This window comes from Euwallacea fornicatus, chromosome 3, assembly GCF_040115645.1.
Source record: "Euwallacea fornicatus isolate EFF26 chromosome 3, ASM4011564v1, whole genome shotgun sequence".
NCBI classification, from domain to species: domain Eukaryota; kingdom Metazoa; phylum Arthropoda; class Insecta; order Coleoptera; family Curculionidae; genus Euwallacea; species Euwallacea fornicatus.
In genome coordinates this window covers 297,268-312,596 of record NC_089543.1, presented here as the reverse complement: position 1 = coordinate 312,596, position 15,329 = coordinate 297,268, and the positions used below count along the sequence as shown (strand labels likewise).

The window sequence follows — 15,329 nt, the reverse complement described above, 5'->3', positions numbered from 1 at the left end:
ACCAAGCGATATTAAGTTTCTTCTTAAAGATGGAACAATAAACGGTTGTGGCCTACTGCAGGCTAATCTTTATAGCTTTTACAAGTGACGGTAAAAAACGTATTGAGCTTCGTATAGACCGCGTAATGATCCAAAAGTCGAAAAAAAAACTTGCTTGGACGGGGCAAGATACACGTTTCTAACTCGTGCGAGTATATTGGTCTGTTCAATTTAGTGTTTTATTCGGCATTCGGTTCGTTGAGTAGTGCAACGTTTAGGTCTGCACAAAGCCTTAGGAAAAAAAAACAAATTCTGCAGTTGCCATTTTTATTTAAATATTTACAAATCCGTGCTAGCTAAGTCTTAACTTAAACAGCACTACAAAATAAAACAAGACAATTTTATTTACAAATAAATAAAGAACAATTGATTTTCATCGCTAAAGTATGTAGAAATTTGGATTGCTTTAGTCAAGGACCTAGAATACCAACAATGATTAACAGGTATTGAAATTATTATGATGCCAATATACAGGGTGTTCATTTTACATTTACTCGACAGGTTAGACATCAACGCTCCGCATGTACATTAACAATGGTTAAAGTAATAGTTATAGATTTGATTCAGAAGGATTCGTGTTAATTTAACACTTCCAAAACTCAACTTTAGGATTTCTAAAATATTACACACTAATCGAGCATTTAAGAAGGGAAAATTACAGGTGCGTTGGGTAGGTCCCTATATGCGTAACAAATATTTAAAAAGTTACAATAATTTCATATTACTTTACGGAAACTATATATACGGGCTTACGTAACCCTATGATTATATAAACAAGAAACTTATTGCAACGAGTTCGTTTCTTTCTGGAGCTGCATTCTTGCTTAGGAGAGCTCATAAATGATCGAAATTTCGATTTTTTTACACTATGAAAATTATAGACAACAAAATAGTATGCACTCTCCTGAGCAATACTACAGTCTATACCTAAGGGATCACGAAATAACCTAACAGGCTGACTGGAATAACTCATACATAATAGTTCCATTTTTTTTTATAAAATAGTCGATTAATATAAAATTATCACTTTCTTTCATTCAAGCTGAGCCTTACTAACGAAACTACTAATTAATATGACCAAACAGTCTGATCATGCGATAATCACAGATAATTACTTGCGAATGGCAGTTTCTAACTTTCACTATAAGGGGGAAGTTGAGATAAAGTTCGTGACACGTAATGAACATCTAAATGTTGAGGGGGGAACATCTCCTGAGGTTCTAAATGACACACTACAGTTTCTCCGTCCAGTACAGCCGCCAGTGACCTCATCGCTGCGTCACCTTGGGGGGTACGATACGGAAGTCCCACATTGTTGCACCGCAGTCTATAAGAATCCATCTCTTTATTATTTCCCAGAACTTCCAGAAATCCTCGCTCGGTCCCTGGACTATACGGAATTAGAGGTCTGTGATCTCCATAAGATCTCGAACTTTGTCTGCTCATGTCGCTTTGTCTCTTAGCATCCTCATCGCTCATATCGCTGACTTGAATCTCATTTCTATCGATTTCTTCGTATACAGGATCATCTTCGGCATTCAAGAAACCCCTTGGGTTTTGGCCGTCGTAAATTTCCGTATACGTGTGGTGGCCCCAATGAAGAGGTTTAGTCGAATTTAGCTTCTTTCGCCCCGTTGCGACACAATGGGCTTGCTGACCACTCGGACGCATTCCGTATTCTGAGAAATTGGCTTGATGACTAGGAGGAATTTGTCGTTGATTTTCTTTAGCCAAAGCGGCAGATATGCGATGTGCCTCTGCTATTATCATTTGAGACCTAGGAGACTCTTCTTGTTCCGATCCTCCATGACCAGAATCACGGCTGTATGACTTAAAAGAAATGTTCTGAAATATAAAAAAATACTTTATTAGCGATAAAACTTTCATTTGGACGATTACGCAAAATAGACCTGCTATTTACATGAATAGCAATCCTGTTAATTAAAGAGCGCTCCTCATATGTGAAGTCTAAAAAAGTATTTTAATCGAAATATCCCTACTTCAAAAATCATGCCGCAAGTTTAAAATATTAGAAACAAAAAAAAAATCTTCATTACATATGCCCAGTTCAACTGTCCATCAGTATGGTGAACTACAAAAAGTCTCAGATTCTTATCGACTTGATTAAGACATTTGCCGAAGGTACATGCGTTTAATAAAGTGAAACTCTACAAAGCAGTTAACAGTACGAACCTTCCAGTGTAAAGGTTTGTGCAGAGGACCCCAGGTTGAAACTGACTTAGGTATATTAGGGTTAATAATGGAGTTCTTATAGAAATTGCGAATGTAGGGAAGAGTGGAAGTGTTAGGGGCTTCTAGGTCGGGAGATGGAACGGAATCTGTGGGACGTGGAGGGCGAAACAGAGTAGCAGCCATGTTGGCCGATGTAGATGTGGGTACAGGCGTGCGACATGCTCGATTCACGTTTGTACAGCTCTGGGAGTTCCAACTTCGCTGCAACTGAAAATTAAAATCGAACCGTCACCAACTATTCAGCCCCTAAATCAAAAATCTTAGGTCTGCAATTTCATTTTCATGAGTTAATATTAACCGTATTATTATAAATACACTGTGTAAGATCTCTCTAAACTATTCATTAATGTGATTTTAAACACATTCACTATAGACTAAACTAAAGAATGGAAATTGATTTTATTAACTCTATTGAAGATTGACAAATCCCCGAATTAATAAACCGATGCAATCCAATGAAATAAATTGATGGCCAGTGATGTGAAATTGCAGTTCACTTGATCTTTGAATAAGGGGCACATTAGAATAAGCGAAAGCGTTAGTACAGTTCCACAACATGGGTACCACCTAAAGAGGCATGCCAGATAGAGAAGGCGACAATGCGGGCACCACCATAGCACTCCACAGTTAGTAAAAGCTTCAGCGTATTTTGTGAGAGTTTCTCCAATAGTTGTACCGAGAGAAGATGTATTCTTATTACGTACATGATGTTTTGTAGTCTGACTATAGCCGAAGGCTCTTGCTCTTGAAAAGAGAGAAGTTTCAGAATAAAACTGAGGGTGACATAGTTTACAATGCAGTTCTTGTCGATTTACGTAGAACTATCGATTCTACTAACAGACCAAAACATGTTACTAAAAATGTCCCTAGGAACATTAACTCTACTTGTGCTGGTAAAGTTAACCCAAAGAATGAAACTACTTTCGCCCCATAAGGAAAGTTTTAAGTTTTTAAAAGTTCCATTCAAATAAGTCGCAGGTTTTCTTTTGTTATAAACACTTTACTTATATGCTTCTATTTACTGTATAGAAAGGAAATTCTAAATTTGTTGAAGACGTAGAAATATTCACACTCCGTGGCGTTAGTTTACGTAATTTACTTTTAAAGTTTGCAACGATATTTCTACATCATAATGAAATTTTACGCCCTCTTTCTGGATGATTTAGGAGCTTCAAAACTTGTAGTCAAGTATTATTAATGACACAATTTAGCTACCGACGAAAACTTTCCTACTGAGCCGTGTGCTAAACGACTAGTGTGATGTAGTGTTTAGAAAAATAGTACAAACAAGGAGACAGACAGTCGAAGTACACAAATATTTAACGGAAATGACTTGCATGATAGTTGTAGAAATAAGCAAACAAAACCATGAGAAGGACGCAAAAACAATGATTTGATATTTAAAGTGCGTATACACTAGACAAAGCTACATTACCATGTAACCTCGTATTTAGGCTAAATAAGCAATTTCTTGGACATATTGCTTATGAGTCTTCGTGTCACGAACATAAATAAGACATATTGAGTTGTTCGTCGCATAATTGGAAACTTTGCAAAAATCAGCTAGCCTAGTGTATACACGCAAGTTTGAACATCATCTGTACCTTGCTGGGACACGTTATGCTGTCGATTGTGGTTGGTCATGGTGGTACTAGCATTGTTCAGATCGGTTCGAGACAAAATCTGCACTAGTGCCGTAGGACGCGCATTATTTAGATTATTCGAGATCACTATACTGTTGTTGCTATTGGTACCCACACTTGTTCCGTGAGGCGTTAATACGGAATTATCCGTGGAGTGAGAGTTGGTTCCCCCAGATGGGTTCCCATTTGAACCAAAGAGACTCGGCCTTCTTTCCTTTCCGGGACCACCGGATGTTGTACAGCTGCCAGTGTTCGCACTGCTACTGCCACCAGGTCCACTGCCCGATTTCGAACATCGGAGACATTTTGGTAGCCAAGAATGTCTTCGTATAAACTTACGATATTCTTTTCGCACCTACGATGGAAGTTTTCCTCATTTAACTTAACAGTTCAATTACTAAACTAAACCAGGCAGCGAAAGTTAACTTACCTTCTCGTTCTGAACACAGTGGAACAGGAAAATAAAGAATCCCTGCAACGAATTGAAAATGGCAAACACATATGCCATCGCAAGCGATTCCTGGTTAATGTATAAAAATCCGGAGACCCAAGTCAATCCTAGTAGGAAAACTAGAACGAAAGCTCCTTTCAACCATGCTCTGAAATGTTTACTTAAGTTACCGATCCAGTTCTTATTGGACTTGAGAAATGTTTGTTTTTGCTAAAATCTACACTTTGGAGACAGAATGTCTAACATGCCTTTTTAATAACATGCCATGTTTGTTTTAAAGCTTAATTCGCTTAATAACCCTTAAAAGTGCCTGCCAGTGACGATTTTGCTGCAAGAAATCTGTTGAGACAACATCTTAGGCTAGCATTACTGACAATTTTTTTATGTATAGTCACTCACACGCAAGTTACAGGGAGAGCATGGGATACAGTGGACAATGGATTTTAAGGGGTATTTAACTAACCACACACGATTTTCTAAAATAACGAGTTGCCTCGACTGTGTTATCCTTGCGTGTTTATAAGTAGATATGTGATAAGTTGTAAAAGAAAACAAGAAAACATGCCCAGTGTACCTCGAGTCTCCCCCTTGTGTTAATGTTAGAAAAAGTGTCCTTACAAGTCAAATTTCATTCGAAGTGCATTTTCTTCCTTTCCACTACCAATGTAAGATCGCCATGCAAGAAAAAGAGTATATTAGAAACGTATTTACACCAGCAATCTGAGAAATGATGAATGTTAAGTTACCGCATAAAAACTACAAACGAACAATTGAAACACTCAGTACCTATATACGGGGTGTTCTGCTTCGAGATGTAGAATGTTTCAAGTGTTTGGGCACCTTAGCGGTAACTTATTTCACATCAAAAACATAGTTCAAATCGTAACTGTTTCTTTAATACAACATATCCTATGATTTTTTATTAAACGACAAATACCGGTGGCATTATACAACGAATTTACTATACCGTTGGATTCAGCGTAACATTTTTGTTCGGAACAATCAATTGTTTACTGTTTAAAGAAACTTACCAGAGGAACTGTAGCTTGTGAATGAAGTTTTTTCGTAAATTGCACTTATTTCAGCGAAAATTTGAACCGTTCATTCCGAGGCCTTAAGATGCAAGAACAGTAATTGCACAAAAATTACGTAATCCTATAAGCTACTTATCACTGTTGGTATTCGCCCAATTGAATGATTTCTCTACTCAGAATAAAGTAGGTTTCCCTAAAACGATCATCATCTAGACGTAGATAGGCCTAGAAATGGTTGTTTGAAACTGTTAAAGATCTGTCATCATTCCCATTTCAAGCAAATAATCAAAACTGTAGGTGTGTTATTCGAGTGGAGAGCATGTGGAATTATAGTTATGCTAATGACGACGCATCGGAAGTTGTGACTGCCCGCGAATACCTTTGTCGAGTTTTAGTTTTCTGGGTGTCGTACCTTCAAAGCCACTCATCTACCCTACTTTGAGCAAAACCGCAACCGGAAATAAAGATTCCATGTCTGATGTGACTTTGCCAGAAAACTTATTGAATTTTTTCGATGAAAACGAGACTTCAAGTATGTAAATTGCTGAAGATGGGCTTGATATTTCTCGTTCTAAAGTACGCAAGGTTTTAACACACCACGGAAGACATCCCTATATCATCTTACGCTAGTTCAGCACTCATTAAATGTCGACCATGAAACCAGAATTTAATTCACTAGATCGTTTTTGCAGCAATGTAAAGCTGATGGACATTTCCTAGAACGTGTGCTGTGAACTGGTGAATAAATGAACATGATGTGGAAAAATGATGCGAAGTGATATGAAATATAAAATATTATAGTCGTTAAATAACCCTCACGATGCTGCCCCTTCACGATTCCAACGCCAATTGAGTGACAATATTTGATTAGGGATGATAGACAGACACTTGCTGGATCTCATAATATAGCTCAGAATCTTGAATTCTGCATCATTTGTTGGAAAACAAACCAGCTGTTATTCAAATAGCTTGCTTTCAAATGGGCAATTGCCTCGCGTACAATGACAGACTCATTATAGCGTGGATGAATTAACAATATCTCAACCAATGGATAGCACTCTGTGAACGCATACGATGATCGTTTAAAAGTCCAAATTTAACGCCTGTGAGTTTTTATGTCTGGGAAAAGTTGAAAACGAACGTGCGCTTCAAACTTGTCACGACGAGAGAACAATTAGCAAACCGTATTCAAGAATAATGTGAGCAGAACGAATTCAGTTGTTCTTTGCGGTTGAATCAGTTAGAAGACAAGTTTATGTATATAGCAGAAACTTGAACACATTGAAAATATTTTACAAATATCTCTAAATAGTCGAAAAATACATTGTTGCACTGTGCATTTCAATATCTCTTTCATAAACTCAAAACGATTTTGAATTACCGCAGGAAAACTATAACAACTATTTGCTGGTAAAAGAGGTTCGTGCAAGCCATTCTGATACTCAATACTATGTTCCCCTTACATGTAGTACAAAATTTGATGAATATAAGTAAAAATAACGAAAAAAAGTAAATACAAAAATTAAAGCTACTCCTGTTGTAATTTTTCTGAATAATAAACCTTTACTTATTCTAAAAGAATATGTAAAATTCGCCGAATCACTTTAATTTCTGCGAAACTTGTTACATGATGAAATTTGATTGCGCTTTATCGAAAAACATAGAATGTGTTTTTTTCAGTGAAACAATTAAGAATTTGAATTATGTTTTATATGTTAATATTGACATCTCGACGCAAGAGATCTGGCATAATTAAATATACATACAGTGAATGTGAAAATACGAGTTTTCTATACCAAGGATTGGGTCTCTCACCTCCTCCAAAAATCTTAAAGTTCGTTTGAAAAGCTCATTGCAAATCTTCCCCTTCATTGTATACATACGTATAGATAACATTGATACTTCACATTAGACAAAATAATTGTGTACCTCACTCCATCTGAGTACATTTTCTATTGAAACATCTACACTATTACTTTTACATCTGTTCTATTATCAAAATTATTCTTTTAAGAAGCAAGTGGTGTTAGACAAGCAATTATTTATAATCCCCGTTACGTTACCTAAGAGGAAAATATCTATACACCTTGCAGTTCTTTGTGCAGGCACTCGATTATTCAACAGAAATTTGTTAACACAAAGCAACTTAAACTGTAAACAATAATAGTAGCAGAGAGGTTAGTTTTTGCCGAAAGGTTACCCATCACAAAATGATCGATTTTGTAAATATTTATTAATAATAAAACAGGTTTTTTTTTGTGGACGTGTGGATACACAAGTTTTGTCCCCGTTAGTAGTAGTAGTAGTTACCCGAGAAAGTACTATTGATTGTAAATTGCAAAAAGTAAAAGCAGTGGCAGTGAATCAAAGTTAATTTCAAATAAATAAATAAATTTTTAAGCAAATTTATCCGACAACGTTTTCAGTTAAAGCTAAATAAAGAAAAACGTGCTAGGGTTAAATTTGGGTATGTTGTGTGGGTTCCAGGATAGAAAAATTCATGCCATACATGTTTATGCAACATCCGTTTTGAAGGCTAGGTTTAATTAACTATGTGATGCCCTAAGAATAAAATGAAAATAGATTTATCGTCATGCATCTATACATATAACCTTGAAACATCGTACAAGTTTCAAACCACCCAATGCCGATTGAATTAATAATATTCATGCTTTTACCACATTGAAACGTTAAGTACCAATAAAAGTTCGAATTCCCCTTAGAATTAAAACATATACAGCTAAAGCCCACATAAAACTATTCATATAAATGTAAATAATTACCTCGTGCTAGCAAGGCGGGAATGTTCTTTATTTTTCATTGACACAGAAGCGCTTGCATGCTTGCACATCTTTAATATTGCCACTGTCAAAAATATGAAATTCAGCTGAAAACAAAATAGAAGAATCTTAAGTATGCCATAGGCGTCAACACATATTGGAAAAACGTTTTGAAAACGGAAACACTTCCACTACTTAGCACAATTTTCTGTAGGCGTTATAAAAGATCATAAAAGCTTATCATGATCAAATATTGAACGGTAATACGGGTCAATTATATAAAATCTATGCATCATAAAGAAACCATTTACTTACCATCATTACCAAGAGGACAGGAACAACAAATGTATAAATAAAGTAATTGTCGGTTGTTAGCCAACAATGCTTCATAGTACCATAGCCTTGAGGATACACAGCAGCTGATGCAAATACTATTAACAATGGCAAACCATATGCAGCGATATAGTACCATTGTATTCTAGACTTTTCCACTTCGAATACCTCAATCAACATAACATAAAGCTGGAACCCTGAAACATTACTCATTTACAAATACATTCAACACACTCTTGAAGTTGAACATACCTTCAAACAGCATCCATATAAAAGCACATAAAAAGAAGTAGTGTAGAAAACCTGCAACTACGCCACAAAATATTCGATTTCCAGTTCTGTCTATTCCTACTAAAAATATTATCTCAGCTATGAGGAGGCATGTACATAGGTTACAGTGTATCGTTGTTCGGTCGCCCTACAGAAAAGTTAGATTTGAATATAAAAAGATTTACATAATAAAGACACTAAATACCTTGAGCCCGCGAAATAACTGAAATGTCATAATAGCTAGTATGAGGCAAATAATTGATACTATACATCCAATGTATGTGATAACTTGCAGGGCTATTTCATGGTTTATAGGTAAATAAACATCATGGATATCCATAAGAATAGCAAAATTAGTCAAATGATCACAGAAACACACTGTGTGGGTGTAGTTTGAATCGGAGGTGTCTACATGACAACCTTCTTCTGACCATGCATTTGTGGTATAATCCCAAAAAACACATCTTGGGTTGCTCACATTCTCAGTTTTAATGTGCTTTAATGTCAGTCTTACGGGCTTTTTAAGTTGAATATGACGTCCTTTTCCAAGGCTCGCTGATATTACTTTACTATTTAAAATTGTAGTTACATTATTGCTATTGTCAGAATTGTCTGGGCGCCACTGAAGAATTTCTTCTAGTCTGTCAAAAGCCACAAACACAAGTCTAACTAGGTTCCCATCGTTATTCTCTAGCAAAGCTTCTTTGGAAAGCTCTATCAAGTCACTGCTAGGTCTCCAATCAGTATTTCTGTCTTCAGAAGGAAAACTTTCATGTGACAAAAACTTTGTATCCAAGACTCTGACAGAAAGTACTAAAAGTAAAAGGACTCTTAAGAATGTTATGAGCTAACAAAAAAAAAACACTTACTTATATTTTTCTCATCTCTATTTACAGTTTTCTGACTAGTCACTGTGTCTGCCAGCAAAAAGGCGTTTTCCTCTAAGCCAATAAGTAACGAAGTAGCTACACTCATTTGCTCTTTATAACTAAGATCTTTCCAAGAAGAATCTTGAGTGGCATCCAGTAAATTACTACTAGTCTTGGTTACATATCCCAGCATTTCTCCAACAATTTCTTCCCTTTGCCGGGTGTCAGGAAATGTCTGAATATCTTGAGACATTTTCTCAGTCATTTTTTGTATTATTTTCGTAGTTATAGCCATGTCTCCTCCATACAGTACGGTGCTTCCGGTCACCGTGGATAAGTCTCTTATAATAGACATCAAGAGATCTTTCCCCAAAAGCAATCTCTGCTCTAAACTGGTGAGCCAAACCGACCGGCATTCACTTAAATCCGGATTAACAGGAGTCCACTCATGGTCATTGGAAGTGCCTTCTGAGCAGTGCCACTTGGCGAAGCCAGTCGTACCTGGAGGGCAAGGCTGAACAGCAGTTTTGTTCACATGGGTGGTTTTCCATAATATGTTTCTTATGGTGGTTGAATTACAATGATATGGAAGGTACTCGGAATCTTTGGGCCACGGGTAAACGCTGGGTACCGAAGGTGCATATGAAAATGTAGAAGTGGCATCGGCTGGAAAGAGAAAAAGGCGATATAAAGAGTCGAAGTCACAACGATTCACAGACTTGTTATTAAAATTGTTTAGTTGACTTTAAATAAAATCAAATAGTACAGAGAATACAACTTCTTTGAAGCGCATCAAAAAAAAATTAACAAGAATAGGAATTTCAAATATCGGTGCATCAGATGTAAACAACTTGCAATATTCTTGGACTTTAGTGATGTTATGGATTTTCCAGGGTTTTAGTTATAATTATTTTTTGTAAATGTAAATATTTATTAAGGATATAGCTAACCACTTACAGAAATTGCAACACTTGATACAATTATAAAGTATAGCGATAGGGCACAGCCGATGGTTTATAGGGCTTTTGGAGTACTATGTATCGTAATACTTACATGTAGACAGTCTTTTAACAGAGTTCCCATTGGGAGTTACTGTAGTTAGAGGTAGGGTTGTAATTTCATAAGGGTTTGGTTCTTTTGGCTCCCATTCCCAGTTTCCTTCGTCCTTCCTTCCCGTATATTCCACAGGAGCTTCGTGTTGCCCTTTTGAGGTAGAGCTGGGAATGTTTACAGAGGTAGAGGTGGATAAAGGACCAGGAATAGGAGAAGGAGGACTTATGGTAACCTTGGTTGTCGAAGGACGAGCCGAGGGAGTCTTGATTGTAGTCCACATGGGCGGCTGAGATGTTATTAGCCATGGAGGACTTGGACGGCTAGTAGTTGTTGTTGTAGTTGCTAGAGATAAGTAAGTTTAAATACTTGTATTCAATAGTAATATTCCAAAAGAATTATGAGTTTATTTCTAGAATATTATAAATAAACGGAGGTACATTAAATGTAACGCTATACAGTGCTTTTCGAAGGTCTCCTTACCGCCCTCCGAACTTGACAACCGTCCGAGATGTAGTGAAATCTAGTAGATTACTATTTTAACATTAATGACAATCAAGAACGAGAGCATTAAAAAAAAACTACAAGTGGATTTTGAAACATCAGAAGCATGTTTTGTATAAATTCGTATGCTACCTGTCATCGATGTCCCATGTTTACGTCTGTTTTTCTTTTATTGATCACCCTTTATAGCATAGGGTATAAACTAAAACGATGTTCAACTGCCAAATTTGATTGGCGAATAGAAAAACTTCACTTATACCGCTTGAGTTCATAAATCCCAAGTGAGCCAAACTGATCTGATTCAATTTTAAAATATGAGAATCAAATTACTTGCTTCAAATTTTATATTCGAACAAAAAGTTAAACCGAATCCGAACCGTCCGAAACAGTCAAAAATATGAGCAGGAGATCGGTTCGGACTCTCGGCACTTATTTGTGACTGTTTCGATGATACGGATATTTCATTTAATGGTGACCAAGGTGGCAGGGGGGCAGGGAAGTTGCGAAGAACACTGTACCAATGGATTTGGAATGGAAACGAAGTTATATAATTAAGAACTTACGCGAATCGCCCTATATGCAGGACCTCAAAACATATGCATAACGTGTGTGGGAAATTGGAAAGATAACAAAGATTTCGGTAAAAACTATTACGTATTAATTTGTGGTACGTTGAATATACCTATAGTAAAAACTTGTATATTAAACTATACCTACACTAAACGCGAAAAGGTGTAAAAGAGGCTCCATAGGGATCATTATTTAAGGTTTTATCCAACAGTGGAAACTTTGTTGGATACCTAATTTGAAAAGTTTCATGGAGGTCATTGGGCCACAACATACGAGATGCAATGTTATCAAATTTTTACATAAAACGTACTAGCCTTGTTGTTTCGAACAAGTAATATACATAATTATGTGAATATCGAAAATGATGCAAGTAGTTGTACAGATTCCTGATATTCATTAATAATGTACATACATGGATGATAAATGGGTTGCGGTGAAAGGTTAAACTTCGGCGTTCTAAAACGCGTATCCGAACTGTTAATGTAATACATAATGGAAAAGTTTAGAACTCTCTGGTAAGAGTTACCCCCCAGAGCCCATCTCAGTGTAGGCGTTAGATAGAGTGGAGTACAAAGTATTGCTAGAAATCGAGGAAGTATTTTAATTAAGTAGAGGTTTAATTAACTTACCGGGTAGACACTGATAATGAGCTTCTAAATATTTATGCGTCCCAGGGCAGGGGTCTCCGAACATGCTTGTAATCGCTGGTATACTGCAGTTTTGATAATGCGTACACCTAAACGACAATATTACCTTGTTAAAGCTCCGGTTATCTACATGTACCCGATCCCGCCTCTATCCAGAATGAGAAAGGTCATATAGCTGATTCTACTTTATTTTGTGTTTGGCTTTGGACAAAAATGGTGGAGGTATTACTCAATTATTTTCCATAATAGTGACGTAATGGTGATTCATGTAATTATAACATTTTTATCTTTCCATTGAAACCGTAAAGTTTCGTAGCCAGGCGAAGTGTATGCGAACAAGTAATTCTTTTGCATTACAGATTTGAAGGTTCCGCTTCAGATTTGGGAAGTAAACGCGATGCCAATTTCTCACCTCCATACACGCAACGTCTTTTTTTGGGTCATTAATTTTTCCACAAGAAACTAAACGTCGATTCGGACACTATGTTGAATAACAAAAAGTGACATTTCTTGCTGTCTACCGATTTTCCGGATTTTCTTTTTCCCGACTTGTCTATCTTGTTTTTTTGTCGATTTGTTCGTGACAGCGACGATTCCCGACGTGACTCCCGAGGCCGCGTCCGCAACGCTCATCAACTATTGTTATCCCCTTTTTAAATGCCGTGAATCCCTAATGGTGCTCCTACATTTTTGATGGGGTTTCCCAGATATATTGGAGTCCCAGTTTTTGAAATGACTCTCCCTGCAACTCAAACTTCTAAGTAAGGAGTTGCCTGACGTAATACCAAACAAGACCGACTGGCCAACACGTCCGTTTTATTTGTCTTCAGTTCATGACGTTTACTTTTTCATTTTTGAGTTAATAAGATGGCTGAGGTGAGGTAGTTAAAAGTTATTTATGTCGGATTATAATCAGAGTAACGAGTGCCTAGTTGTTAGCAGTGTAAAAGTTTATAATACTTGTTGTGCCACTTTTATACTCCAGGATGAACCGAATTAAATAAACCCGTTTCTATCAAACTGAAGGAAAACTTATGTTTCAGCATTAACATATGAAAAAGTGAAATATCGCTGCATCAGTGGGCGTCTGGCCCCAGTAGGATAATTCATCTTAATATTGCTCGGTTTGGTAATGCCGAACATTGCGTGATCCGTCATGCTCAATTGAAAAATATAGTCCATTCGATACTATCATTAAGATCCATCACATCAGTTGCAAATAACACGTAAACAAAGGAAAAATCGGTATGACCCTTCTCATTCTGGTATAATTAATCACAAATGGTTAAAACTATGTTTTATCAATGTGATAAAATATTGAACAATTGCTTTAGTGATTCAGGACAGCAAAAAATGGTGCTGTATAGAAAAGGTTCGATTTAAATCGACGCGATGTTCCATATAAACGGTTTAAAATGGAGCGATCCCTTTGGATGCGAGCCAGCAAATTTATTTTATCAATAAAGCGCAATTAGGTACAAAACGATACTTCCTCGTTCCTGACAATATTGTATGTTATATTGTACGTGAATTATTTGTGGGGCCGATAAGTTAAATCACCGACAAAAGAGATTTCCTTGGACCGATTAAATCGCGTTTGCCTGGCTGAAGAGAAAATTTTGTTGACTTTAGGAAATCTCTTGTTTGTCTAGAGTAACAAGACTTCGTTTCATTATCTGATATGATGTGGGGCACCTCTTTGAATTTATAAGGTATGATATGAGTCAAATTTAAAAATTAAACGTTCAAGCATCCAGTAGACATTTACCATTGTTAAGTGGTTCGAAATCCAGCAGTGTTATTCCTCCGTGAAATACGCAGGGTTGTTGCTCACCTTTTGACAAGTCCATAGTGACTTTGACATTGACACTGGCGTTATGGAAAATCGAACTCAACAGCGGAAAGTGTAAAAATGACAAGTTGAATTTTCAACGAAACACTCTATATATATTATTACGTAGCCGTAAAACTGGAAAAAATCCTTTTCAACGATATCAAATAAGTCCATGATCTCATAAGCGGTTATTGAGAAAGTTAGATGCGAAATTCTTACTTTTCGAGTATCGAGAAGTAGAGTAGACGGCCAGGCTCCGGTTCCAGTACTCCCGTGGAAAAAGTGTAAGCTTCTTTCAATCTTTCTAAATCTATAATAGTATGCAGAGTGTTCCGTTAAAAACAACGAAACGAACACAATTAAATTTTGTTTATGATGCTCGTTAATTTTTCCTGAATATATGTCGTCGAAGTTCGAGGAGAAAACTTAAATTGTCACGTAAAAATTTTATTTCTAGCCTTTATGATGCAGTCAATGTGAATTTGTCAAAATATAAGGAACAGCACTGTGAGTAACGGCGGCCGCCTAATGTGGAAAAAATACAGAAAGGTGGCAGAAAAACAGATGATCGTAGTGTGGAAAATGAACCGTTTTAGACGTAAAAATCTCTAGAATAATCGAAAATAACGTTGTTCATGTTCTGTTAAAAAAATCATGGTGAAACTGGATCTTAACTGGCGGGTCTAATGATTTAGCAATGACAAATTTTTGAATTACCTGTCCTGGACTACAAAGAATCCGCAAGGTAAATAAGAGAGCAGTGGACAATTATGACAAGAAACAAGGATGCATTTATAATTTGTTTTCATTTCCAGATGTCAACTTGTCAATATGGAAATATAGGTCTCATAAAATATTTACCTTTGGCAAGCACTATTCAGAAAACAATATGAAATGCATCATGCAATCAGTTTAAGGTATGCATAGATAGAAACCGGTGGACGTCTGTGTAAATCGAGATTACATCCCTGCACGTTTTTTAAGTTTCGATGCCTTGGATTTGATCGTTAATCTTAAACTGATCGAGACTTATAGGCCCGTCAGTTAAGGGT

The 15,329-nt window shown here is 36.6% G+C and overlaps 1 protein-coding gene across 7 annotated transcripts in view; it reads right to left on the bottom strand.

The window, feature by feature from the left end:
• Window positions 1–289: 289 nt before the first annotated feature.
• The window catches only part of LOC136350531 (latrophilin Cirl-like), a 69,714-nt gene continuing 54,674 nt past the window's right edge, over window positions 290–15,329 (bottom strand). For 2 of the 7 annotated variants that reach the window (XM_066302333.1, XM_066302336.1), the window contains 11 exons: window positions 10,726–11,067; window positions 9,673–10,338; window positions 9,009–9,616; window positions 8,786–8,951; window positions 8,516–8,730; window positions 8,204–8,307; window positions 5,005–5,043; window positions 4,366–4,534; window positions 4,051–4,290; window positions 2,233–2,499; window positions 290–1,884 (listed from right to left, as the gene is read on the bottom strand). In XM_066302333.1, the coding sequence (XP_066158430.1) occupies window positions 1,171–1,884; window positions 2,233–2,499; window positions 4,051–4,290; window positions 4,366–4,534; window positions 5,005–5,043; window positions 8,204–8,307; window positions 8,516–8,730; window positions 8,786–8,951; window positions 9,009–9,616; window positions 9,673–10,338; window positions 10,726–11,067 (3,530 nt within the window). In that variant the 3' untranslated portion in view covers window positions 290–1,170. Of the gene's footprint in view, window positions 1,885–2,232; window positions 2,500–3,896; window positions 4,291–4,365; window positions 4,535–5,004; window positions 5,044–8,203; window positions 8,308–8,515; window positions 8,731–8,785; window positions 8,952–9,008; window positions 9,617–9,672; window positions 10,339–10,725; window positions 11,068–12,425; window positions 12,533–15,329 lie in introns of all 7 variants that reach the window. The other 5 variants (XM_066302331.1, XR_010734167.1, XM_066302335.1 and 2 more) reach the window with 5 other exon arrangements.